Here is a 27,181-nt window from a genome sequence, read left to right as displayed (position 1 = left end):
AAGTGTATTCAGATCCACATACAGGCTCATCAGTTCTATCATACCAAGATTCTGACAGCAAGGCAGTCAATCCAAAAACAATCTCTCTTAAACTGTGTTTAATCGTACCCAGAACAAAACTTATATGAACGCCCATGCGTAGAATAAATCCCTATAAAACTGAAAATGCTACTTTTAGCTCGACCATGGCTTCATGGTTGTGTAGTCGTTATATATAGTTATGTGAGCATAGTCAGAACATTAAAACAAGTTAACTCCGAAATCAAAAAGTACTCAGTACACAATACTAGGGTACATTAGTACAAAACGCCACTTTCTCAATAAACACAAAAAGCGAAACGCAAACGACCCAAGCCAACGGTGCCTGATCCATCGTCCAACACAACACTTCAAAGTAACTCCTAGTGTTATAAAACCAACGCGATGAGAGCAACGCGTTTACAACCACCCAAAAAAGTGACTAAAGTTAAGAAAATCCACCGCCAGCCCGGATGATAAGGCGCATCCAGACGCAGCCCGTCCGGCGCACTGGTGTCCCGATACAGAGATTAAAACGTGAACTTGTTTCAAAGGCTTTTTAAGGCGGCCCCGTTGGATGAAGAAGGAGGGACTAGGACTTGGACATGTTGAACTTATCTGCTCGTTCCCGGGACCTCCCCAAAAGCCTTGGCATATAAAAGCCATGCTTTCTCATTTGTTTAGGCAGTAGGGAGTTTCTGCTAGGGTCTGGATTGGAGTTACACAGACCGGACTGGAATTTGTATGAGTGGCGTCTGAGGAAAAAACAGGATTCCCCTTGCCTCAAAGAGTCTACATGTCTAATATTTAGACATGTTCAGCTTTGTGGATATTCGGTTAGCGCTGTTGCTCAGCGCAACAGTGCTTTTGGTCAGAGGTCAGGACGAGGGTGAAGGTGAGTCCGACTAACTTTGCAACGTTGATGGGATTGGAGTTTTGTGGGATGGAAGGCTGAGGTGGAGGAGGATGCTGAGCGGGGTTTCTGTTGTCTGGAAGTGATAGAGCTCTGCGGGAGACGACCCCTCTCCAAGTGGCCTCACTTTACGCAATGGTTGGACAGCGGTTTCTCAGTGATGTCACCGTTATATTAGACGCATACTCTGTTGGAAAGGGAGAACTGCACCATTTCCAACTGTTGTATGATGTCGTAGCCCTCTGTCGTAGTTTCTCTGGCGTGCAGATGTGGAGTTGTTGGATACTCAAGAACCACCCGAATAACCATCAGACCCTTTTTTTTTTTGGGATGCACAACCCATCGGCTCAAGTTTATATAAAATCCAACTCGTGGAGAAAAAGAAAAGGAACATAATACTACTATAATACTGATGATAAATAGCTATTATTCTATTTAAAACAAGTTTTATTCTTTTAAGGTTGAGATCATTAACCAGCATGGAAAAACTCCAACGTTGCCAGCAGTATCTGGTATCGAATGTCTAATAACTGTGTTGCATATTATTTAAACTTTACAAACTAAATTAAACGTATATGTTATTAACTAAAGCAAAAATAAATGATCATTGTATTTTTAACAATCATTTTCCATCGATCGATTGTTCAATTTAACACATTTCAACACCGTATGCTGAAGTTCCTTCAAATCATCGAGTTTACCTCAGTTAATGTTTGTTACTGTACATAATATTAGTTATTCGAAGGACAATGGAAAATTGCTGGAACTCTGGCGTCGAGTTCAATTTGTCTAGACGTCAATTAATCACCGCGGCGAAGGGTGTGTTTCGGGAGGCGTTCACGGGCCAACAGCGCCCCTATGTGGCTGAAACATGTCACAGCACCCACTAATTAACAGGACGAAGCTACTTTCAGACCAACGCTTCAAAAGCACACCTGATTCATTCACTATTTCGACGCTTTTCAGCCTATTGTCAATAGACTTGTATGCGCAAACCATGGACACTGGGGACGTATTTGGTTTATTTTACTCATGGGGAAATCGAACATAGATGTAATTGATGCAAGCCATAACAAATAACCACAACTCCATTAGTTGGTGCAGTTTAAAGGTCAGCCCTCTGCCACATTAAACTTTTACTACAGCTACTAACTAAATGCTCCTATTTTAATATTGCTGTTGTTGTAATTATTGTCCTTTTTTACTCATCATTGCATTTATATCTACTATTAAGCTTGAACGTGAGACAGCCTTACTTTAAGAGACCTGCTTGCGTTAAGGTGTAGAATAAAAACGAGTTGAGACTTGTGTGTGTGTGTTTTGGGGACACAACAGTTCCCAAGCATGGCTACTGTGTGAGTTTATGGTGCGCGGTTTAGTCAACGGGCTGCAGACCTTTTCATTTTCCCTCAGTGACAATTCCCTTTCATGTTATTGCAACGTCAAAAAGAATCGCTCTCTCTTCCTACCTCGTCAGGCCCACTGGGTAGCTGCCGAACAGACGGGCAGCTGTACAACGACAAGGATGTGTGGAAGCCAGAGCCATGCCGGATCTGCGTGTGTGACAACGGAGCACCCCTGTGCGACGAAGTGATCTGCGAGGATTCGTCTGACTGCGACGACCCAATCATTCCCGACGGAGAGTGCTGCCCTATCTGCCCCGACGTCGATGGTACACCACCGCTCTTTCTACTACCTTGACAGCATTTCTTCAACTTTATTTCAGGTTTCTTTTTTATATCACATTCTGGCGCCATCTAGTGCGGGGGAATGTGTTGACCCACCAGGCACCTCATTCGGTGGGCTTTACGCATCAATGCTGCCGCAGGTCGATATGCTTGCTGGCCCTGACTTGGATTTTTAGGCCCTAAGCCTACGACCACTTGCTTGACGATTTGAATCCAACAACAAATCGTTTTGGAATAACGCTTTGTTTTCCTCAATGTAATTGATTCTTTTCATTGATGGATTACGCCTACTCCATGGATACGTTTAAGATTCCAACCTGAGATCACTATAATTAAAGCAGTTTATAAGAGGGGGATAAAGGCCTACTTGTTGCCAATGGAAGGTCCTTTATTATTTTTCCACATTCTACTAGTCTGCAGACATTATTGTGATACCAGAGTTAATTATAGTTATAGTTAAATGTTTATAGTGGACCCTTAAACACAAACAGAACAAAAACATCCACAGAGGAAAATATCCCTTAAAAAATATTTTATACATGTCTAGGCTACAATGTGTAGTCTAGACATTAGGCTACACATTGTATATGATATATGAAGTCATGGTTTTCAGTTCCTCTGGGTATATAATACATATTCTCCTCTATCGCTATAGGTGTCCAGGTGCCCAGAGGCAACGACTACGAGGTAGATATGCTTTTTATTCACTGAAATTTAAGGAAATGTGTTGCATGTCTTGACCTAAATTGGACAATAGGTTGTTCTTTTGTGTTCTGTCTTACTAATTTCCTAAACAAACCTTGTTTAGCTTTAAACTGAACACTTGTATGTTGTTGATGATTCTGCATCCATGGTTCAAAACGGCTGACATTATATGAACAATGACAAAGGTTGCAGTAAAGCCTGACTGTTCTTCTGCTCTCTGCAGGAATCACTCCCTGGAGAGGCCGGAGACAGGGTATGTATCTGTTTCTCATTTCTGTTTCAAATCACGTGCAACCCAGGGCAGTCTTCGTCACCTAGTCATGGATGTGGATCGTTGTTTATAGATAGGGCCCTACGTGGACAAACCATCAATTTTAAAAGCCAAAATGCAAAATATATTTTTGCACCGATTCACAATCAAATGACATGAATCCCTAGATGAACTTTGACCTCAAATTCCAGGTAAATTGAGTTCAAGGAGATTACAAGCAATTGTAATCTCAAAAATGTAGAAAGGAAATTGAACACACAAACTCGGTGCTAAAGCAAGCAAACAGCAATCCACGAATGTGGACCAGTGACAGACAGACAGAACACAGCACAAACACCTCCCATCCCCACGGACTGACGGTGTATTGTAATGTACCGTCATCACCATACAAACAACCACCCCCATCGGGCCCCCACCAACTGACCGCCGACGACCCCCGTTTATTAAGGCTCTATGTCCCCTGTTTTGTTTGCTGCAGGGTTCCCCTGGTGCCCCCGGTAACGATGGCAGGCCCGGTGTGGACGGCCCTGCTGGCCCCCCCGGCCCTCCCGGACCCCCTGGCCTTGGCGGAGTAAGTCTGCTGCACCTCCAGACCTCACATGACCCATGTCGGAATTCTCTTCAAACTTTGGCCTCCGTCCTCCATTTTGGGGTTGTTTCTGACGTGGTGGGAATGGAATCTAATGTTGGCGTAGCGCGGGAGAGGGGATCTTTACACACACACACGTCATGTGACGGCCCGAATGTAGCGAATAACAAACGTCCCTTGCTGGGGAAACCCGAAACGACAAATTACCCATGATGCTTTGCAAAGACTGGATGGAAAGGGTACAGGACAGAATACAGGGTGACGGTTGAATGCTAAATGACAGAAGATAACAGTGTGATTGTTGATTTCCTGAACCACCTGTTCTGGTTCAGCACATTGTTTACAATCCTGGGTAGAATTTCTGTATTATGGAAGAGCAATCCATTTCAGTCAGCATACATGCCATGTTTCATGGGAGTTTTCAGATTAACCTTAAATATTAAACCAATAATTCTCGCCTTTGGTCACACCTAACTCATCAGATAACTATAGAAGAGATGATGTTTGATATAGCGTTAAGACACTGAGAACATTGTTCCAGACAGATTCAGCACTGGCAGTGTGGACAGAGCTCTGCTGTTTCTACCGAGGCCTTGTGAGAAGGTCTAGGTTGAAGATACTCTGATTCAAGGTTGATGGCCCCTCTCTTTGCATCGTTAGATGCTCAGAGCTAGTGAACATTGCACTCTACCTAGCTTGCACAATATTGATTTTATAGTGGAAATCAGCATTTTGGATTAGAGTTCTATCTCAATGTTATTAAATTAAATGTCCAATATGTCTTGTAGCCAAGAACACATAACAATAATCTGGGTCAATGATTACAATTATTATTTTAATATTTTGATGTATATACATATGTATATGAACACACTAAACATGATATGCATCGAACTATGTTCTAATGGATGACTCTCTCCTCCTCTGTTGACAGAACCTCTCTCCTCAAATGAGCTACACTGACCACTCCAAATCCAGCGGAGGTAGCCCGGCCCCTGGCCCCATGGTACGAAGTCAGCGCGCGCCGCCGTTAAACTACACTATGTTACACGCCAGCACTCGGATGCAAAAGGACACCGGGACAATACTGGCAACATTGGCCCGAGTCCCCTATGGCGGCCGGTCACCTTGGTTTGAAGATGGCTGCCATAGGTGGCCATCTTTGGCGCTTGGAACGGAGGTGGAACCAATATGGCTGCGAGGTGCATGCGGACGTCTTTTAGTGTATTAGCAGTTCCTCCTGGTCACAGTTGTTAATAGCACAGGTATATTTCATGCTTTCGGTTACACCGTTTCTGAGAGCTCATCACTTCAGCAGTCAATGTGCGTTAAGATGTGAGCTGAAGAAAGGAGTGATCTCATCTTTGACTCTCTTCGTTTTCAGGGTCCTATGGGTAGCCGTGGTTCCCCCGGCTCTGCCGGATCTAGCGTGAGTATTCTGACACCATTTTAGATCCTGCTCAACAACAACAATAACAACACATTTTTATGTTTAGCGACCGTTTCCTTCTGACAAGATGGGTCGAAGGGGTTGTTCAGATAGCATAATTGCTTTGAACCACTAGATCATAGACACAGACCTTTTGACTCTCGCTAAATCTCTCTCTCTCTCTCTCTCTCTGTCTCTCTATTTCTCTCTCCCTTTTGAACCGACAGGGTCCTCAGGGTTTCACTGGACCCGCAGGCGAGCCTGGAGAGCCCGGTGCATCTGTAAGTATTAATGTATTCCTGCGTATCGATGCCTCTCATGAACCTACGTCTACACTAGGTCGACTCTCAACGCAGTCCTGTCACACAATGGCTTCCAAGCCACTTGTTTAGCTGAGAGTATAGAACTTTCTACAGATTTAGTATGCTTTGCGCCCTTGCACATGCGTGTGTACGTGCGTGTGTGTGTGTGTGTGTCTGTGTGTGTGTGCATTGTAGAAATGTATATACTGTAGAAACAGTGTACATGTGTTGTCTTTACATCAGGGGTTACTTCCTTGTCTCTCCTTTACTCTCTGTCCTAGTGACCAACTGATACACACACACGCACACACACACACACACACACACACACGCACACACACGCGCACACACGCACACACACGAACAGAATGAATGCAGAATGTGCGCCTTACAACTCCATCTAAGACGTTATAAATAGGAAGCAGCATAATGACAGTGTAGTTGTGATTGTAATTGTAGTTGCGTTACTGTGTGTATTATAAGGTCATGTTGTGTTTGTTTTCTCCAGGGCCCCATGGGATCCCGTGGAACCGCTGGACCCCCTGGCAAGAATGGAGATGATGTAAGAGATTTGTTAACAACCATCTCCTGTCGTAACATGTTCTCTCTTATGTTTTCACATCTTACATTCATATTCCTTTGTTATATTCTCTTGTGCTATCTTGTATTGTTTTACATATGTTTATGTATATATAAGGTGCTTTCCTATTCCTCTATGTCTCTCTCATGTCATTCTGACTTTTTACTGCTAGAAATAACTTTATTTGGTTGGTTAATAAACAGTGTCATAAACAAATCCAGCCAGCCTTAGCAGGTTGGCTAGCAAATGCTGCTCTGTTCCTAACCGCGCGTGTGTGTGTGTGTGTGTCCAACAGGGTGAGCCCGGCAAGCCTGGTCGCCCAGGTGAGCGTGGACCCGCCGGCCCCCAGGTGAGCAGCCCTGGCCCCGTGTCAAAATAAGAGTCAGGAACCGGAAGTGATGTGAAAATAAGAGTCAGGAACCAGAAGTGATGTCGAAATAAGAGTCAGGAACCGGAAGTGATGTCAAAATAAGAATCAGGAAACAGAAGTGATGTCAAAATAAGAGTCAGGAAACAGAAGTGATGTCAAAATAAGAGTCAGGAAACAGAAGTGATGTTCGGTACAATTCATTATTAACACACATATTATAAATTACTCATGTTGAAAATATAGTGATGTTATCTTAAGGTAATATTAGCTCCTAGCATTATTATTATTATTATTATTATTATTATTATAGCACATACCTTCATCATCTCCTCCCTCTTCTTCTTCTTCTTCCTCTTTTCCAGGGATCCCGTGGACACCCCGGAACTCCCGGACTTCCCGGCATCAAGGGACACAGAGTGAGTGTCGACCCCAGCGCACGGCAGGCTAGACGTCAGCCTCTGCTCCTCTCCGACCGACCCCTCGTCTAACCCCGTCTCTCCTTCCTCTTCCTGCAGGGATTCAGCGGTCTGGATGGAGCTAAGGGAGACGCCGGACCCGCTGGGCCCAAGGTACGAGGCAGGGAGCCCTGGCGCATAAAGACTCTGCCGGGTTCTGCAATCGGTCTGGGCTTGACTCGCTGACCCTAGTGACAGGGAATGTCTTTACGTTTGATTTAAAGTAGATGTAAACGTGATGGCATTGTAAAGTTTGTTGTTGTCGGTCCGACACTCGATGTCGTTGACCTCTGCTGCTGGACAACCAGGGACCTCTTGGCGAATGATCTTTGATCTCGTTTTTTATTTCCTCTCGTTGAATAAAATGTATACAGACATGAATAAAATGTCATTATGAAGTGCTGAGGGAATCACTCTGTTCTTCTTCTTCCTCTTCCTCCTCTTCCTCGTGTGTCCTATAGGGAGAGGGCGGAGCCTCTGGCGAGAACGGCATCCCCGGCGCCATGGTGAGTCTTGGTCTCAGTCTCGCCTCGCGTGCAAAGCACTATCAATAAAGTTTTGATTTGATTCGATATTCATTCACAACCACGTCCAGATTGAGATTCAATATGTACGATGAAGGGATGATATTAGATGTCATGAACCTTCCCTCTGACATGGTGTGTCTCTCTCCCTCTCCCTCTCTCTCTCCCTCCCCCTCTCTCTCTCTCTCTCGTAGGGAGCTCGTGGTCTTCCCGGTGAGAGAGGTCGCCCTGGATCCGCTGGCCCATCTGTAAGTCTGGCCCCTGCATCCATCAAGTAGCATCCGTCAAAATCCCCTGAGATAGTCTGCATAACAACGCACGAGTTTCCCAGTGTCCTTTTGGTTTCAAGATGGCCTCCCCCAAAAGGGTGCGTCGTCGATAAATGCCCAAAAATCCTGATCCACTCTTCTTCTTCTTCTGCAGGGTGCTCGCGGTAACGATGGCAACGGCGGACCCTCCGGACCTCCTGTGAGTATTATTGATCAGAGTGATCAGCGTTCAACACCCTGTCCGATTATTGAACGATCATGGTTTTATTTCCTGGTGTCTGATTGGAGGACAGAGTTTTCGAGACGCTTGTTTGTTTGTTTGTCGTCTCCCAGGGCCCCACCGGATCTGCTGGCCCACCTGGCTTCCCCGGCGGTGCTGGAATCAAGGTGAGAGTCCCCGTAGACACCCCAACCCCACTGCCCCCGCAGCACCCCACCACCATCGCCATGGAGACGAGGACTGACCTCTGTACAGACGCAAGGAGCTTCGTCCGGGGCTACGGGGGATTATTCCTCCTGGTTCCACCTGTCTGGGACCCATGTCACTCTCACCTGAGAAAGACAGAATCAACGCACAATAATGATAACAATTCAGTATTCGGTGCAAACTTTTTGCATCACAACCACGAGAACACAACTGATGGGCTAACTGTAGCTTAACCCAAACCCCAATAATTAGGCATTCACAGTACACCTCTTAACACACACACACACACGCACACACACACGCACACACGCACACGCACACGCGCCCGCGCGGTGAGCGAGGCGTGCTTCTCTAACCCCTTCTGCTTGGCCCCCCAGGGAGAGTCTGGCCCCCAGGGCGGACGCGGTAACGAGGGACCCCAGGGAGCCCGTGGTGAGGCTGGTAACCCCGGCCCCGCTGGAGCCGCCGGAGTCGCTGTGAGTACCGACGAGGACCTCTGGTCCCTCTCGGAAATGCCCAATAGATCAATCAGACCCTCGATAGATGGATATATTGATTCCGTAGGGGAAATGGAGGCATTATATGTGGAAAAACCCAATCGTCAAATACAAATAATAAAGAATAACGTAAACATCGTTATCGAGCCGTTTGTAGAGGAGATTTGGACAATATTAGTGTTTTGTGTATTTGTATTTACCCGCTCTTTTCCCAACAGGGAAACCCCGGTAGCGATGGTTCACCTGGTGCCAAGGGAAATGTTGTAAGTATCAGAAACAATCGACATCAACACATGGTTCGGTCATCAGACGATGGTCCGCTGTACCGAATGCCCCCGTCTGTCTCTGAGTAACACGCCTGGGCCTTCTGCAGGGTCCCAGTGGTATCGCTGGTGCCCCCGGCTTCCCCGGAGGCCGTGGACCCGCTGGAGCTCAGGGAGGTCTCGGTGCACCCGGACCCAAGGGAAACAATGTGAGTAAAGACGCCGCTGGATAAACGCCTGTTAAACTCCTGTTAAACTCCTGTTAAACTCCTGTTAAACACAGGACATGCTGCTGGATAGAGTGCTGGATAAACTCCTGTTAAACACCTGTTAAACTCCTGTTAAACACCATTTAAACTCCTGTTAAACACAGGAGATGCTGCTGGATAGAGTGTTGGATAAACTCCTGTTAAACATCTGTTAAACACTCATTGGATACAATCCAAAACACAGGTGTTAAACCATCAGAAGATACTGCTTAGAACACAGGTGTTAAACACACTATACTGCTAGATATGAACACCTGTTAAACACTCAGTAGAGCCTTTTAGATACACAGTAGAGCCTACTAAATACACAGTATATGCTGTTAGATACACAGTAGATCCTACTAGTTACACAGCAGAGCCTATTAGTTACACAGTAGATCCTGTTCGATACTACCTGTTAAACCCTCAGCAGTCCAATGAACTGGTGAAGGAATCGTGATTCATTCTTTCATGTGTGTGCGCGTGTGTGTTTGTTCTCTCCCAGGGTGAGACCGGAGCCCCCGGACCCAAGGGAGAGCCAGGTGTGAAGGGAGAGACCGTAAGTGGCCAGTGGTCTACTCTCCCTCCTGCTTAAGTTTTGCCATCCTGTGGCCTCAGCGTGAGCTCACCTGAGGGCCCGACTGGGCCGTACCAACACCCCTCTGCGCCGCTCTTCCCCAGGGACCCGCCGGAGTGCAGGGACTCGCCGGACCCAACGGCGAGGAGGGAAAGAGAGGAGGCCGTGGTGAGCCAGGCGGCGGCGGACCCCGTGGACCCCCCGGCGAGCGTGTACGTTACTACCGCCCCCCCCCCCGTCCCGTCCCCCACAACCCCGTTTGTCTTAGTGCAGTGCTCAGCAGGACGCCATCTTGGAACATCAGAAGTATTTCCCGATAAAAAAAAATCGTCAAATCTGCTTTCATATCCCGTCACAAGACAACTGATTTTCCCGCGATTCGACCGCTCCCGCTTGTCCAAAGCATTCACTATTCCCAAGGGGATTTCTGCCAGTAGCCTTGAGCTACATCAGCAATTCTTAAACTATGGGTGGCCATCCAGGTGGAGATACGTAAGTTCGCCTCGCAAGGTGCAGAGAGAAAGGACGACTGATTCCGGCGAGTTAAAAGTTTGTTCATAGGGCACACTGAACTGGTCTAATGGCTCATGTGATGAAAAGTTGATGAACCCCTGAAAAGTCTAAATGTGTGTGTGTGTGTGTGTTTTTGTGTGTCCCTTTAGGGATCCCCCGGATCTCGCGGTTTACCCGGAACTGATGGAGGCGCTGGCGGCAAGGTGAGTTTCTCCGTGCGCTCGCCGAGGTCCTCTGCAAGACTCCATAATGTTGTTATCTTCAGAGCGTTATTCTGTTGACCCCACGTAGCTCCTAGTGAACATCTTCAGCACTCATTAGTCTCAACGTTGATGCTGTCAGGTTATTCCAGAACTGTGTACAATGTATTGGTTCTGCAGTATTATTGTAATTATATGATCTGGAAACATTGCGTTAGCATTGCGGAAAGGTTGTCCAGTTAGGCCCTGAGCCCGAGGATCAATACTTTACATCCCCAGGGTACCTACCTATAATCACCCTTACTTCTGCATTAGGGCACCCTTACAAAGATGCTTTGGATAAAAGCTAAATATCATCATAGCATTTGAAATGTGAACAGTGCTAGAGCACTTCTCAGTGACCCAAAATGCCCTTGACCTTCATTGCCAGGGTTGTATGGTCATGCATAGGCATGGCAAGTGTATTCATACAGCACCTTTCAAACACAAGGACGTTCATTGTGATCATTAACAGCTAGAGGGCCTCAATCCTCGACCTGATAACCACGCACATCCCATAACTGCTCCTGAGTCACTCTCTTAGTAGTTTAAAAAGTAAAAAAATAAATAAGATTAGCCTTCATCAACATCATGTTCAAACTTGAACTGTAACAACTAGCCCTCCCTGACTGTAATACCTAGTCCTACCTGAATGTGATCCCTAGCCCTACAAGGACCTGTAATAGCTAGCCCTACCTGACTGTGGTCCTAGCCCTACCTGACTGTAATGCCTAGCCCTACCTGACTGTAATGCCTGGCCCTACCTGACTGTAATGCCTGGCCCTACCTGACTGTAATGCCTAGCCCTACCTGACTGTAATGCCTGGCCCTACCTGACTGTAATGCCTAGCCCTACCTGACTGTAATGCCTAGCCCTACCTGACTGTAATGCCTAGCCCTACCTGACTGTGGTCCTAGCCCTACCTGACTGTGGTCCTAGCCCTACCTGACTGTGGTCCTAGCCCTACCTGACTGTGGTCCTAGCCCTACCTGACTGTGGTCCTAGCCCTACCTGACTGTGGTCCTAGCCCTAGCTGACTGTGTGGTTGATTGACAGGGAGCCCCTGGTGAGCGTGGATCCAACGGACCCCTGGGACCCCAAGGAGCAACTGGAGAGTCTGGCCGCCCCGGTGAGCCCGGTGTGACCGGATCCAAGGTGGGTTTCACACCTCAACTACCGAAGTCCTCATCTATTGAGCTGCAGAAACATACGAGGTGTTTTGTTGTTGTGAAAGGTTTCCAACGGGTCTTTTGTTTTGTTTCCTCCTCCCAGGGAGTGACTGGTAGCCCAGGCAGCCCTGGACCCGACGGCAAAACTGGACCCTCTGTAAGTTCCTGTTCCTCCATTTTCCATCGAGCGAACCGATTTCCTTGCAGAAAATATATATTAAAACAAAACAAACTGCACTTCTCACGGTGTCCCTCATGGGCTAAAACCTGCGAGATGAAGGCTGAAGACCTGTGAGATGAAGGCTGAAGACCTGCGAGATGAAGGCTGAAGACCTGCGAGATGAAGGCTGAGCTCTGCCTAACCTCTCATCCTCATGCCGTCTTCTCTAGGGTGCCCCCGGACAAGATGGTCGCTCTGGCGGAGCCGGACCCGCTGGGTCCAGAGGTCAGCCCGGAGTCATGGGATTCCCCGGAACTAAGGGAACCACAGTGAGTCCCCCCAAAAAAAACTGGATCGCTTTCGCATTTTCCAAACCTCTAAATATTTCCGTTTTTGGATCAGAAGTCACCACTTTATGTTTTACCTGGCGGCACGAGGATGGAAGGTTTGAACCTCTGCTTCCTCGTCCTAGGGCGAGTCTGGCAAGCCTGGTGAGCGTGGAGCCGCTGGAAACACCGGCGCTGTTGTAAGTACGACCTGCTGATTCACCACCACCCACCCCCCCCCCCCCCCCCCCCCCCTCACCCTCGAAGGTTCAACATGGACCCTTCAATGGGAGGACCAGGGCTCTAACGGGATGTGTTTCTCCTCAGGGTGCCCCCGGCAAAGACGGAGATGTTGGAGCACCCGGACCCTCTGGCCCAGCTGTGAGTACCACCCAAATCAATAGTTGAATCCATGACCAAGTAATCAATCGATCGATGAATCAACCCATCAAGTAGTCAACCCAATGAACCACGTGACATATCAATGATTAGATCATCGATCACCCAATCCACTGAACAACACATCAAAGAAAGAACAATCAATCCGATCAGCGTATCAAGGTTTTTGACGTGTTTCGGAACCACGGCGTTGACTCTCATCAGCACCACAGTCAGCCCGAAATACCAGAACACCACTGTCGCTAAGCGATAGCGTTTCAACACTATAACATCACCCGTAGTCAGAATGTCCTCCTGTCCTCTTCTCATCCTCCTCGTGTCCTCACCTCCTCTCCTCGCCTCCTCTCCTCTTCCCCTCCTCTCCTCCTCTCTAGGGAGGTGCAGGAGAGAAGGGAGAGGGCGGCCCCGGCGGATCCCCTGGCTTCCAGGTATGTTCCTCCACAACAATATAGAATACACGGATATTAGTGTGTCTTTTAACAGGACAACAAACAAACCTCATTCATATTGCACCTCGAATAAAACGAGGCGCCTCCCGCTCAAACTCATCCCTCCGACCTCTGATCTCCCTCACAGGGACTCCCCGGACTCCAAGGAGCTACTGGTGAGACTGGCAAGCCTGGTGAGCAGGTAGGTGTCCCCCCCCCCCCCCGCCGCCGCCGCCGCCGCCGCTGGGTACAACACAGAGGATGAACCTCTTCCACCAATGACATGAGCTGCAGGGGTTTAATGTTTTGGGCGTAGTAATCTAGAATACTCCCGCATGATAATACTTGGAAGTGCGTGGCTGCATGTTCAGCCGCCAGGTAGCTACGTACAAAGGCACACGGGTGATTACACACGGATGCCTTTAGCCTGATTCATAATTAGCCTTAGCCTTAGTGCTATCGAGGCACAGGTGACATACAATTAAACAACCAATTCATTTAATTTAGGATCTACTCCATCTGATCTTCTGCTCGGAAAGGAATTAGGTTGTTCACCTCCTCTCTCTCTCTCTCTCTCCCTCCCTCCCTCCCTCCCTCCCTCTCCCCCCCCCCCAGGGTGCCCCCGGTGAGGTTGGACCTTTCGGTTCATCTGGATCCAGAGTAAGTACTACTTCCTGTCCATGAGCAGGCTGCTTGTCGTCATTTCCTTTGTCACACTTTTACCCATGTCCGGTACTTCCCCACTCGCCTGACACTGAGGTCCTTCTCCTCCCCCCCCCCTCCCCAGGGTGATCGTGGTGTCCCCGGTGAGCGTGGATCCAACGGCCCCACTGGACAGACTGGCCTCCGTGGTTCCCCCGGGCCCTCAGGCAACGATGGAGCTAAGGTACGCTAGGGAACTAGCATTGAACCTACTAGCATTGTGATTACATTTGACTGTTTTTCCTTTACCTATTATTTGTTGTCCATAATGGCACCGGCTACACTCCAAACCTCAACCCAAAGAAGTAGGGATCCCTTACTCGTGTATTGTGGCTTTCGAAGCCCTTTGAGATCGTAACCGTGATCAAATGATAAAGTAGTCCAATCGGCTTGACTTGACCCGTACTCGCCCACCGACAAACCACAAACCACGAGCCATGAGTCGTCCACCTGTGCATCCAACTCGTCCATTCGACTGCATTGGATGGAGAACGCTTGCATCATAACTCACAATGTTTTTGTCTTCCTCGTGTGTGTGTGTGTGTGTGTGTGTGTGTGTGTGTAGGGAGAGACTGGTGCCGGTGGCGCCCCCGGTGGCAACGGATCCCCAGGAATGCAGGGAATGCCCGGTGAGCGCGGTTCCTCAGGCCTGTCCGGAGCCAAGGGAGAGAGAGTGAGTAACGCACCGGACATCCAGTCACCCAGTCACCCAGTCACCCATTCAGCCAGTCAGCCAGTCACCAGTCACCCAGTCAACCAGGAGCTGGGGGGGGGCAGGGGCCGAGGCCCCCGTGATGTTAAAACACTGAACATAACAAATCACATGAGGCGGCCTTCAAACGTCTTTTCTCCCGGGGCAACGACTAGACTCTTTAAAAGGCAAAGGTCCTATTTAATTGATTTCATCCGATTCACCTTAAATGGGTCTTCATGTTGGAGTCCCTTTTGAATTGAATTCAACTTACTCAATTAGGTTGGATTGACCTAAACCTAATTTAACTCAAATTCAGGGAGTGGACATTGACATGGCATGACAGTACTAAATCGTAACGACACGCACCTCCCACATGGCGTCACACGTGCATCCACCATGCACTCCATCGGAAAACAAAGCCCCCTAACCCGTGCGATGGGCTTGTGTTACCAGGGAGACGGCGGAGCCAAGGGAGGAGAGGGCGGAGCCGGAAAGGACGGCGGTCGCGGCATGTCTGGAGCTATCGGACCCCCAGGACCCCCCGGTGGTCAGGGAGAGAAGGTGAGCCGAAGAGGACGCCGCCCGCATCACGCGAAATATTCATCATCAGTAGAAGAAGACGACACATGAGCAGCGGTCAAAGTCATTGTTGTTTAAAGTAGCAGTTATAGCAGCTGTAGCAGTAATAGCGTTTCTAGCTTAAGGCGTAATAGGCTGTAGCTGTAGCGGATGCAGCAGCAATCCTCCTCCTCCTCATTCTCCTACCTTCTCCACCTCCCCCTCCTCCTCCTCCTCCTCTGCTCTCGTTCACCAGGGTGAAGGCGGTGCCGTAGGACCCGCTGGATCAACCGGAGGACGCGGTTCCCCTGTAAGTATAGCCTCCCTCCCCCTAAAACATAAACTAAGCTGCCGTGCTCAGTGCTGATCAATACTGTTCAGTTCTGCCCAGTGCTGATCAATACTGTTCAGTATTGCTCAGTGCTGTTCGGTTCTGCTCAGTGCCGCTCAGCGCTTGGCGTCTCTAACCTCTCCCCTCCCTCACCTTCCTCCTCTTCTTCCTCTTCTTCCTCACACAGGGCGAGCGTGGAGAGTCTGGTCCATCTGGACCCGCTGGATTCGCCGGACCCCCTGTGAGTGGCCCGGCTAACCGCGTTCGGTCGTAGAGCGCCGCATTTGAATACTTATCACAAACATCCACCCTTCTCCACGCTCACCATGTCTGCTCATGTTTCCCCCCCCCCAGGGTAACAACGGTCAGCCTGGAGCCAAGGGAGAGTCTGGAGAGGCCGGACCCAAGGGAGACGCTGGTGCACCCGGCTCTTCCGGACCCATCGGTTCTGCCGGACCTCAGGTAGGCCACCTGTTGTCATAGTTACAACGCCCGCTCGGCGTCACGACGCGACCCGAGTCTACGTCAGCCCCGCTCGTAACGTCACCGCCCCTCTTTACCCGTAGCGTCTAGTAGCTAAAGAATAAACAAGCATTACCTTCCGGAGTGACATACTCCTCAACGATGAGCTGCTCCACGCAACAGCGCCCCCTGCATGGTAGAGGCCGGTACTGCAACGTGTTCCGTGGCGTAACCCATGTGCACGTTGGTGTTTCACAGGGACCCGCTGGACCCGCAGGACCTAAAGGAACTCGCGGTGGCCTTGGATCTCCTGTAAGTATCGGATGAACCCCGTCAGGAATACCGCCGCAGTTGGCGAACCGGCACAATACAACAAAACACGTGAGATGCCGATGGATGTCGTCGGCTCACTCTGTTCCTTCTCTGCCTGCGTAGGGTGCTACTGGCTTCCCCGGAGCCGCTGGAAGAATGGGACCCCCCGGCCCCTCTGTGAGTCTCAGTCCTCCTACCACTAGACCTCCTACTAGTCCTGGACTACAGGACCGCAGCAAAATGTGGCCTTGTTCGCCACGGCGTTTACCCGGACCCTCTCCTTGACTTTAACAGGGAGCATCTGGACTCCCCGGAGCCACCGGGCCATCAGGAAAGGAAGGGCAGAAGGGAGGTCGCGGTGAGACCGGCCCCGCCGGTCGCCCCGGTGAGGTTGGAGGAGTCGGAACCGTCGGACCCGCCGGAGAGAAGGGATCCCAAGGCTCTGATGGCCCCGCTGTAAGTCCTGCAAAAAGACTCCACCAACACGACCACCTCCACCGGCACCTTCAACACCACCTCTACCACCAACACCACCCCCTCCGACACCACCATCAACACCACCACCACCTCCACCACCACCACCATCAACACCACCACCACCACCACCATCATCACCATCAGTACCAGCAGTGTTGTGACTAGTTGTGTTGTGATCGCGGGTGTTCCTGTGGTTGACCCCGTGTGTGTGTGTGCTGTCGCCGTGTCCCAGGGTGCCCCAGGAATTCCCGGACCCCAGGGTATCGGTGGACAGCGTGGTATCCTCGGTCTGTCCGGACAACGTGGAGAGCGTGGATTCCCCGGCATTCCCGGCCCCGGAGTGAGTAGCTTCCCTCCCGGGGGCGTCGCGCGGCGCCTCGTCTGCTCGCTACCGGCTTAACTTGTGCTGAAGCGGCTGAAAATGAAACCCTTGTGTTAAGTGATGATTCAGGCATAGATACATTCACAACATACATGTTATGTTTACACTGGTTAGTCTTCCCGTCGGGCCCTTGTCCTGCTCCCCTTCCGTTTAGTGATCCAACCTCTTTGTGTCTTGACCCCCGTCAGGGTGAGCCCGGTAAGCAGGGATCCTCAGGACCCTTCGGCGAGCGCGGACCCCCCGGCCCCATGGGACCCCCCGGCGCATCTGGTGCCAACGGAGAGGCTGGTCGCGAGGTCAGAGTTCACCTCATGAGCCCGACGCCATCTTGAGTTCGGGGAATTAGAAAGGAAAGAGTGAAAGTAGCAACAGGATTCACTTGGGTTTGAGTAAGTCCTATGATGAGCAGAGTTTACAGACATATAGAGTATCTATCTACAGAGAATATAGAGGACACATAGACAATATTTCGATCTCATTGAGAATCAAATGCTCTTTTGCAAGAGAAACCGGTAAAATTGACCTAAACATAAAATAACACAAACCCTTATAGAGATATCGATACAACTTTTACTAATATTGACATGGTATGAGCCATTAGCATCTTTTAGCACCTGTTAAACAGCATCTCCTTGAGGTAGTAACACATTATTCACCAACGATGCGACCGATGAATCGAAGTTCAAATCGAGTGGATAGTGTTGAGGTCTGGGCTGATTCGGCGTTGGTCCGAGCCAACGTCCTGACCCATGGTGAAGAATGATGGGGAGCTAGCTTAGCTCTGATGTGTCCGCTCCACAGGGATCTACCGGACACGATGGTGCCACCGGTCGCGATGGACCCGCTGGAGCCAAGGTAGGCACACTGTCCCCCCCCCACACACACACACACACACACACACACACCTTTAACATCTGATCCTGGACCAGATCCGTATTACTGTACTCATCCGGCGGCGGGTTCTCCTCGTGTGTGTGTTTAGGGAGACCGTGGTGAGTCTGGTAACGCCGGACAGCCTGGTGCCCCCGGAGCCCCTGGCGCCCCCGGAGCCTTCGGACCCTCTGGAAAGAACGGAGACCGTGGAGAGGGCGTAAGAAACAGAACCTTCTTCTACACCCCATTTTAGTTCATTTTAAAGCACCGAGAGTCTCGAATTGGGGGACCTTCGAACCGTTATAAAATACAGATGTACAAATCTAGTAATTTGACGACTGCTTTTCCATATGGACCTTTTTCCCCTGGCAGCCATCTTGGTTCTTAACACTGAACGTGGAACTCTTCTAGAAACCAAGATGGCCGCCGGTTAAACACGGGCCCTACGGCTGTGTTCAGCTGCCTGTAGAATAACCGACAAAGTAAAACGTTTCCTCCTCTCGTCTCCTCCAGGGCCCCGCCGGTCCCTCAGGCCCGTCTGGCCCCGCTGGTGCCCGTGGTGCTGCTGTACGTATAGCGCGCGCACACACACACACACACACACACACAGACACACACACACACAGACACACACACACACACACAGACACACACACACACACACACACACACACACACACACACACACACACACACACACACACACACACACACACACGGTGGCTGACCCCTCCCCCCTCTCTTCGGTGACAGGGCGCTGCTGGCGGCCGCGGAGACAAGGGAGAGTCCGGAGAGGCAGGAGACAGAGGACACAAGGGACACAGAGGATTAAACGGAATGCAGGGAATGCCCGGCACCTCCGTGAGTACACCGACCCCCCCCCCCCCCCCCCCCCCCCCCCCACACCATCACCGTGCCAACGGGCGCTCTCCATCCCCTCCTATCGGTCGACGGCGCGGAGCTGTCCTCCAGGTGCCGTCGGCCGCTAGTCCCACGGGTCACTCACCGCGTTTTGTCCCCCGCAGGGAGTCCACGGAGAGCAAGGACCCGCCGGTGTGAACGGACCCGCTGGACCCCGAGTGAGTACTACCCCCCCCCACCCCCCGTACATTGTCCCCACCGACCTCCACCTCCACCACCACCACCACCACCACCACCTCCTCCTCCTCCTGGGGGAACAGAGCTGACTCCCCCCCCTCTTGATCTCCGCAGGGACCCTCTGGATCCAACGGTGTCCCCGGCAAGGACGGCATGAACGGACTCCCCGGCCCCATCGGACCCCCCGGACCCCGCGGTCGCAACGGAGAGATGGGACCCGCTGTACGTCTCACTCAAATATCACTAACACACACACACACACACACACACACACATAAAAAGAGCGGTGTTGACCCCGGCGCTCTTTCACCCCGGTCGTAGGGTGCCCCCGGTCTCCCAGGAGCCCCCGGACCCGCCGGAGCCCCTGGCGGCGGATGGGTCTTCCCAGCCCAGCCCCTGCAGGAGAAGGCTCCCGATCCCTACCGCGGCGGCGGCGGCCACTACCGCGCCGACGACCCCAACCTGATGAACGACCGCGACAACGAGGTCGACGCCACCCTCAAGACCCTGACCCAGACCGTCGAGAACATCCGCGACCCCGAGGGCAGCCAGAAGAGCCCCGCCCGCATGTGCCGCGACCTGAGGATGTGCCACCCCGAGTGGAAGAGCGGTACGTCGGGCGGCCCACACCCACGGAGCTCAGGCCTCCGTGGGGAGTCAGGGTGGAGCTCAGCTAGTCATGAGGAGTTAGGGTGGAGCTCAGCTAGTCATGAGGAGTCAGGGTGGAGCTCAGCTAGTCATGAGGAGTCAGGGTGGAGCTCAGCTAGTCATGAGGAGTTAGGGTGGAGCTCAGCTAGTCATGAGGAGTTAGGATGGAGCTCAGCTAGTCACGAGGAGTTAGGGTGGAGCTCAGCTAGTCATGAGGAGTTAGGATGGAGCTCAGCTAGTCATGAGGAGTTAGGGTGGAGCTCAGCTAGTCATGAGGAGTTAGGATGGAGCTCAGCTAGTCATGAGGAGTTAGGATGGAGCTCAGCTAGTCATGAGGAGTTAGGATGGAGCTCAGCTAGTCATGAGGAGTTAGGATGGAGCTCAGCTAGTCATGAGGAGTTAGGATGGAGCTCAGCTAGTCATGAGGAGTTAGGGTGGAGCTCAGGCCTCCATGAGTAGTTAGGGTGGAGCTCAGCCATCTATGAGTAGTTGGGAGCAATTGAGTTAGTGAGTGTTAGGGCGCTGCTAATAGCGCATTTATCACAGACCTGGGGAAAAAAACGAAGGGGAATTCTCATTCCTGTCCGATGTTGTCCTGGTCTGTGTTGCTAACACGGTCGCTGGTCTGTGTTGGGAACAGGCATGTACTGGGTGGACCCCAACCAGGGCTCCGCTCTCGACGCCATCAAGGTTCACTGCAACATGGAGACCGGCGCGACCTGCATCGCCCCCGCCAAGTCCGTGGTGCCCATGAAGAACTGGTACCTGAGCAAGAACATCAAGGAGAAGAAGCCCGTGTGGTTCAGCGAGTCCATGACTGGTGGATTCCAGGTAAACAAGCCCCCCGGACAAGGAGGCCCTTAAACAATTCACTGTCTGAAACAAGTCACGGATATAGTCATGATACATAACGCTACTGTGGCCACAAAGCGTTTCAGCTGGAACGGCTTCCCAAGATATCTATCCTTGATAACTTGGGCCCAATCCCATTAATACCCCTTACCCCTTCCCCTTACCCCTTCAAAACAAGGGGGAGGGGTAAGGTGAAGGGGTAAGGGGTAGAAATGGGATTGGGCCTTAAGGGGCTTGTCCCTTGCTCTTTGGGGGGCTATAGGGTTAGTGGAGGGGTTGAAATTGTGACCAGCGGAGCCCCTTGAGATTGTAACTCGGATTAAGGGCTTGTATTAAAATTTGAATTGACCCACGAGAGCATAAACTGGAATGTATTGAGTTGGGAACAGACCAGCATTGCGTGTGAATAACCCATCCCTCCCTCCCTCCCTCCCTCTCCCTCCCTCTCCCTCCCTCTCCCTCCCTCTCTCACAGTTCCAGTATGGCTCCGAGGGCTCTGACCAGGAGGATGTCAACATCCAGATGACCTTCATGCGCCTGATGTCCAACCAGGCCAGCCAGAACGTCACCTACCACTGCAAGAACAGCGTGGCCTACATGGACGACAACACCGGCAACCTGAAGAAGGCACTGCTGCTGCAGGGCTCCAACGACGTGGAGATCAGAGCCGAGGGAAACAGCCGATTCACATACACCGTCAGCGAGGATGGCTGCACGGTGAGACTCCACTCCCTCCCTCCGCCGCACTACTCTACACACACTCGCTGCTCTACTGCTGCTTCTCTACTGTCCGCACACTCACTGCCCTACTCTCTGATCACTACCCGCCTCTCCTACTCTACTCTGATACTCTATCCTCCACTCTATTCTGCTCTACACACGATACACACAAAACCAGATTGCCTCCACTTGGGCTTCTTTACACGTATGTGTGCGAAATTAAAGATCGACTAAATATGGCCATGTATTCATTCTGTTTGTTTCCCTTTCCCTCCACAGTCACACACTGGCTCATGGGGCAAGGCAGTCATCGACTACAAGACATCGAAAACCTCCCGCCTGCCAATCATTGACATTGCTCCTATGGATGTTGGCGCTGCTGATCAGGAATTCGGCGTGGAAGTTGGCCCCGTTTGCTTCTTGTAAAAAAAAAAATCAAAGAAATATGGACATGAAATTGTTGTTTTTTTTCTAGCGGTCATCTCTAAACCTTTTTTTCTATGCATTCAAAACTCATTCGGCTGCCATTGGTCAAAAAACTACTAGACTGAAGACTTTTTTTTCCAAACACAAGAAGCATTTTTTTGATGTAGGGCTGCATCAACCGAAACCGACTACAAGGACACTTTAAAAGAATCTTTTCCTCTGGCAACAAGAAAATAATATATACTTGTGTAAAATTTCCCCCCGGAGTTTGAAAAACAAACCAAGCAAACAAAAAAGTTCCACATGATGAACCACAGGTGACTTTTGCCAATTTTTTACCACTGCAGAAGGACATTGAAGACAACAAATGATGTGTACCATTTTCTGGTGTTAAATAAATTGTAAAAAGTGTGCAGCGTCTTCTTGTTTTTACATCTGAAAGAAACAGCTTAGCTGCTGCCCAGACCACGAGACAGACAACCACAGAACAAGACCTCCAAAGTCATCTCCATTTTGGTTCATTTTGAATGGCTACCTCATATTAGAAGTCCACCCGAACTTTTCATCACACAAGGGGGTACATTTTACACAACAAGCCAATTGGCCCAGGCTAGGGGGGATTCAAAAGCCTTTCACGGTGCCATTATCCACTCAGAGGCCCGGATATTGATGTTCAATAGATTACATCACTCCCATAATGTTGCCACTAATGCCTGCAGAAACTTTGGTGCTAACGGATTTGAATTAACGTTCTTTTTTTCTATGCAGTGCAATTGTTTTCTTCTTCAGTGTTGGTTCGATGACAGAGGTCCTAAACAGTGACACATACAGATCTGATGCTTGCAACCATGTCTTTGTAGCAAAGAGCATTTACCTCTGGGTTATCATTTCCATGCCAATGTGTTTTACTTTTACTTTCCAATTCTTCTGTATGGCCCACTGGGTTCATTCCCCTTGTTTTTCTCACTAAAACAGTACACCTTTCCCATCACTGCATTCATGTTGTTCGTGTTGATTGCTTTTTTTCTGCAAAGGGTTTCTAAAAAAAAAAAGGCAGGGACCCACTCTCATGGTTTTAGAGGAGAGATTCTGTACTTATCCTGTACATGTATAATAAATCAAGATGTTTTTAATTATTGTGAATGCTAAAATAAAAGCATGAGAAGTGGTCTACTCAATGGCTGGGTTTTCGCTGTCTTGTTTGCAACTGTTGTGAAACCGAGAATGGATAGTTACTTTGTCCATTCTGACCGAAACTAATAGGAGTGCAGATGTGGTGTAGATAGTTGTGTTGTTGTTTTTAGCCTCTACAGGTAAAACAGAAAACACTGTACAATCCAATCGTTCCACAACCGTTGCCAAGAGCCTTTCTGACAAGCAGCAGCGAAACCAAAAAGACCAATTCTGTCCAATATTACCCTTCCAAAATACCAGCCTTGAAGTTTACCAAAAAACTAAACATTTTTGTAGAAAAAAGTATTTGGGACAATCAAGAAATAGTGGGTCCTGCCAAAGATAAAAGCAAGGGATCACCTTCCGGAAGAGGAAGGAAAATAAGGCCTATGAATAACAAAACGAGCATACCTTTAGGTATGCAAAGCTCTATAAAAAATGGCTATTAATCATGTTATTAAAAATAACATCTCTAATAACAGTTCAGCGGTTTCTGGCAGCAGGGGAGGGCAAAGGTCAAGGTTCCTGGTTTGCTTCCAAATGGGGGAATTTGATGCCTGTATTAAAAAAATCTTAACCAAACCTTATGTGATATGGATTAAATAAATAATACAGGCCTACTATCCACAATACAATATATATATTTTTTAATAAAGCCTTGATGTTAATATTAAGGCTCTTTGACTTGAGCACACTAAGGAAATGTAACACCATTAGTAAATAATTCAGTATATAGATGTTACGGTGTACAATAATCATTTATTAAATATATACATTTTTTACAATGGTATTGCATGATGAAACCTTAAAATATACAATGTTTTGAAACACTTTCGAACAAGTTGGCGGGCCCTCCAGCGCCCCCTGGCGGCCTTCCCTTTAAATACACATTCTTTCCGAATCTTGAGGTACAAATAACCTTAAACAATATTCTATTCCTAGGTCATTATTAGTCGAAATCGACGCGTCTGCTCTGCTTGATGGTTGAGTGGAGCTTCTTCTGTTGCAGTCGCTCTTTGTTCATCTTCTTTAGTCTGCAGAACCCAAGACACATTGTGTTTAAAGGATAAACCGTTTATACCTTACATGGTAACTCATACAGAATATGCATGAGGTTACAATCTATCAAGTTAAGACGATATAATACAAAAACAGTCATAACTTTATGGGCCTTGAGGAATGAAATATCTGAAAACTGACCACGAAAAAATGTAATCTCGCCTGGTACTATTAAGCATGTCCAAGGGAAACTCTATATCAGTCACATGTACTTCTAATACTACGTCTTCAATGTGAAACAAACCACCAAATTAGCAAAAAAAAATTGTCTAAAACTGTTTTTAAAAGGATCTGGACGTTTTTCTAGGAACTCAAGCTGTCGACATTGATTTACATCTCGACATAGACAACGTCATAAATTAACTTTGGCAAACCGGCCAGGGGTCTCATTTATAAAACTGTGCGTGGGATCGTTACCAGAAGTGTACGTACGCCCAAAAGCCAAGTTCTGCGTGAGGCAAAAAATATTCAGACTTATAAAACCCTGCGTACGCACACCTCTAAGCAATCTTTGCTTTATAAATCACAGAGTGCCTTTTAACCATAATTGGTCAATGCAAACGACCTCATGAATGCGATCTGCATATAAAACAGACTCAGATGCAAGTATTTTGTCTTGTCGGAAACAATGGCAGAAGGTCTGAGAAAAGCAAAAAAGCAAAATTTCACGGCGGTTGAAGTGGAGACACTTGTGGGTGAGGTGGAGGCCCGAAAGGTAGTTTTGTTCGGCGGTCACGGGATTGGGATCACTGACAACAAAAAGCAGAGTGAGTGGCAACATGTTGCTGCAGCAGTGAACTCTGTCAGTGGCACGGAGCGCACAGTCCTAGGATTAAAAAAGAAGTGGTCTGACATAAAGGTACATATTTTTATGTACCAATAAATCGTTATGGTCCCTGAAGACCCTCTCCCTCCGAATCCTTCCATTTGCATGGTCCTCCAGCAGTGTCAGCAGTGCTATGGTGCAGCATTACCATGGCGCTCACCTCTGTATTTATAGGGTTACGGTAATAAGACTGACCGAGAACACCTTGGATAATCAGTTAGAAATCACCCACGTAAAATGTTCTTGAACATAACCCCTTTTTGATGCCTGATTAGTCATGAAAAGCATCAAGAGGAACGGACAATAATATAACGATTGTGATGAGGAGTATGTGGCTTGGTTTTCCACACTTGGGATTTAATTGACATGTGTTTACAGTGTCACATAAAAATATTAGGTTATTGACACATGTTGGACAGAAGCTTTTCTCCATGCAGTCGCGCCGTCAGTGGACAGTATGGAGTGACGGGATTAAATAGAGAATTTTGAATTTTCATTTTCATTTCGATTCTAAGGAGATGTTTCTCGAGTTATAACTGAGAAATAACACAAATGACTTAAATTATTCTGATTACATAGATTTAACTCATGATACGGGATGAAATTAAACTCATGAAGGGCAATGATAAAACATAATCGTTCTTCTCACTCTACAGTTCACCACCACACCGTCTGTGTCATACAATTCTCCTTTTCCTCCAAACCATGCGTACGCATGGGTCAGAGTTTGCTTTGGGCTGCGCACATTCTCCCGTCAAGTTAGTTTTTTATAGATCACAACCTTGGGGTGGAAAGTCACGTACGCCACTTTCAGCCCCGTTTTGTGCGTACGCAACGGTTATAAATGAGACCCCTGATCCTTTTGAGTCTTTTTAAGCTTCCACCATTCCACCACGAGAAATGTGTTTCTTCCCCTCATTATAGCTGCAGAAACACAATAATCTCTGCTGCATTCTGTTCTTGATGCTTTCTTACTGATTAAGTGTTATCAGTGTTATAATGTATATATTGTGTATGGAGTTATGAAATAGCCTCTTGGAATGGGATGTATGGTACATGTCCCGGTGTGATCGCAGTACTTGGGAGTTAAAAGATACGGTCAGCCCCTCTCACCTGACAGCCCGCAGGGCAATGTCCTCGGGCGTGGGCTCGCGCGGCTTCTCGCTGGCCTCAGCGATGATGGCGGCGATCTTGTCGATGCAGTCCTCAAGGTTGCGCCGCTGGGTCCTGCTGAGCTCCGACGTCACCAGAAGCTCCCCTGCCTTGTTGATGCGGTTCTTGCTCTTCTCCATAAAAAAGGAAAACTAAATGAAAACACACTGTGTGGCTGTATGGATAGCGGTCAAGGTGGACTAAAATGAAACTGTATGAATTAGCACTTGCACTCCAGCAGTCACCACTCACCAATTCAATGATTTTTTGTCGAACATCTAGTGGGATCCAGTCCGCTGTCTGCACATGGAATCTGATCTCCGCTTTTGTGTTGACTAATGCGAAGAGAATCAAAACGTGAGAAGATGACTCTCTGCAGGCCTGACTCGGTGAAAGCAAGGGGCTTTCATGTTTATATATTTGATATCATGTTTCACATAGCAGACTCACCTTTGTTGACATGCTGTCCTCCAGCACCACCGCTTCGACAGTACGATACTTTGAGCCGATCTACGGCATAAATATACATTACAAGGTATACCATTCCAACGTGCATGTAGAAAACAAAGCATTTTGTGAATTAACCATGAAGAAAATGTGTATCTACCGATAGGAATATGTACTCTGGCAACCTGTAACATTAAAAATAGATTAGTCTAGAAGTGGTATAGTAGTATAGTATAGCTCATTCCTAAAGCAAATGAATCATGCATTTACCTGTGAATTATCTCTTCGCAACGTGTAGCCAAGACTTGAATAGATGACCTGTTTTAAGAAACTGCTGGTTTTAACACTCTTGAATCTCGCATGTTGAGATATTAGATGGTAAATAAATGAACGAGAAAGTAAATAACGTTGCGCAAAGGAGGTCGCCATTTTGAAGTTTTGCGACTGCTGCTTTACGGCATTTGAGGAGGCAACAAAACTAGGGAAGCCAGGGTACTTCATTTAATTTGTAAAAAAAAAAATATATATATATTTTGTGGGGCGATATATATTGTGGGGGTCCGTTTCTGTGATTGTTGATGCTTTAGTTTTCTCACTTAAACGAAATCGTGGTTATAATGAGAGTGGTT

General features: G+C 48.6%; 2 protein-coding genes and 1 long non-coding RNA gene across 5 annotated transcripts; 1 reads left to right on the top strand and 2 right to left on the bottom strand.

The window, feature by feature from the left end:
• Positions 1-691: 691 nt before the first annotated feature.
• col1a1b (collagen, type I, alpha 1b) lies at positions 692-22,306 on the top strand. Of its 2 annotated transcripts, XM_060037378.1 has the most exons (51): positions 692-913; positions 2,409-2,603; positions 3,275-3,306; positions 3,548-3,577; positions 4,074-4,166; positions 5,119-5,190; positions 5,569-5,613; positions 5,841-5,894; positions 6,424-6,477; positions 6,791-6,844; positions 7,228-7,281; positions 7,381-7,434; positions 7,782-7,826; positions 8,039-8,092; positions 8,268-8,312; positions 8,447-8,500; positions 8,918-9,016; positions 9,256-9,300; positions 9,411-9,509; positions 10,054-10,107; positions 10,230-10,337; positions 10,788-10,841; positions 11,935-12,033; positions 12,151-12,204; positions 12,438-12,536; positions 12,680-12,733; positions 12,861-12,914; positions 13,307-13,360; positions 13,509-13,562; positions 13,976-14,020; positions 14,148-14,246; positions 14,628-14,735; positions 15,210-15,317; positions 15,571-15,624; positions 15,833-15,886; positions 16,000-16,107; positions 16,366-16,419; positions 16,543-16,596; positions 16,714-16,875; positions 17,129-17,236; positions 17,467-17,574; positions 18,080-18,133; positions 18,261-18,368; positions 18,665-18,718; positions 18,905-19,012; positions 19,177-19,230; positions 19,364-19,471; positions 19,571-19,859; positions 20,538-20,728; positions 21,224-21,466; positions 21,749-22,306. In XM_060037378.1, exons 1-51 carry the CDS (start codon positions 832-834, stop codon positions 21,893-21,895), a joined length of 4,362 nt encoding a protein of 1,453 aa, XP_059893361.1. In that variant the 5' UTR covers positions 692-831; the 3' UTR covers positions 21,896-22,306. The 2 variants fall into 2 exon arrangements, with proteins under 2 accessions (XP_059893361.1, XP_059893362.1); XM_060037379.1 differs by lacking the exons at positions 12,680-12,733; positions 12,861-12,914; positions 13,307-13,360; positions 13,509-13,562; positions 13,976-14,020.
• On the bottom strand, positions 11,019-12,516 carry LOC132446999 (uncharacterized). The gene is made up of 2 exons (XR_009523000.1): positions 12,381-12,516; positions 11,019-12,314 (listed from the first exon to the last, which is right to left on the bottom strand). It is a non-coding gene; the product is annotated as an uncharacterized LOC132446999 (long non-coding RNA).
• On the bottom strand, positions 22,123-27,018 carry mrpl58 (mitochondrial ribosomal protein L58). Of its 2 annotated transcripts, none has more exons than XM_060037578.1 (6): positions 26,823-27,018; positions 26,713-26,737; positions 26,556-26,615; positions 26,358-26,440; positions 26,067-26,236; positions 22,123-24,102 (listed from the first exon to the last, which is right to left on the bottom strand). In XM_060037578.1, exons 1-6 carry the CDS (start codon positions 26,979-26,981, stop codon positions 24,018-24,020), a joined length of 582 nt encoding a protein of 193 aa, XP_059893561.1. In that variant the 5' UTR covers positions 26,982-27,018; the 3' UTR covers positions 22,123-24,017. The 2 variants fall into 2 exon arrangements, with proteins under 2 accessions (XP_059893561.1, XP_059893560.1); XM_060037577.1 differs by having other exon boundaries at positions 26,067-26,239; positions 26,823-27,015.
• Positions 27,019-27,181: the final 163 nt, after the last annotated feature.

Source organism: Gadus macrocephalus, chromosome 18 (genome assembly GCF_031168955.1).
Source record: "Gadus macrocephalus chromosome 18, ASM3116895v1".
Classification (NCBI taxonomy): domain Eukaryota; kingdom Metazoa; phylum Chordata; class Actinopteri; order Gadiformes; family Gadidae; genus Gadus; species Gadus macrocephalus.
The sequence above is the reverse complement of the archived record's forward strand: the minus strand, read 5'-3'. Positions and strand labels throughout refer to the sequence as shown.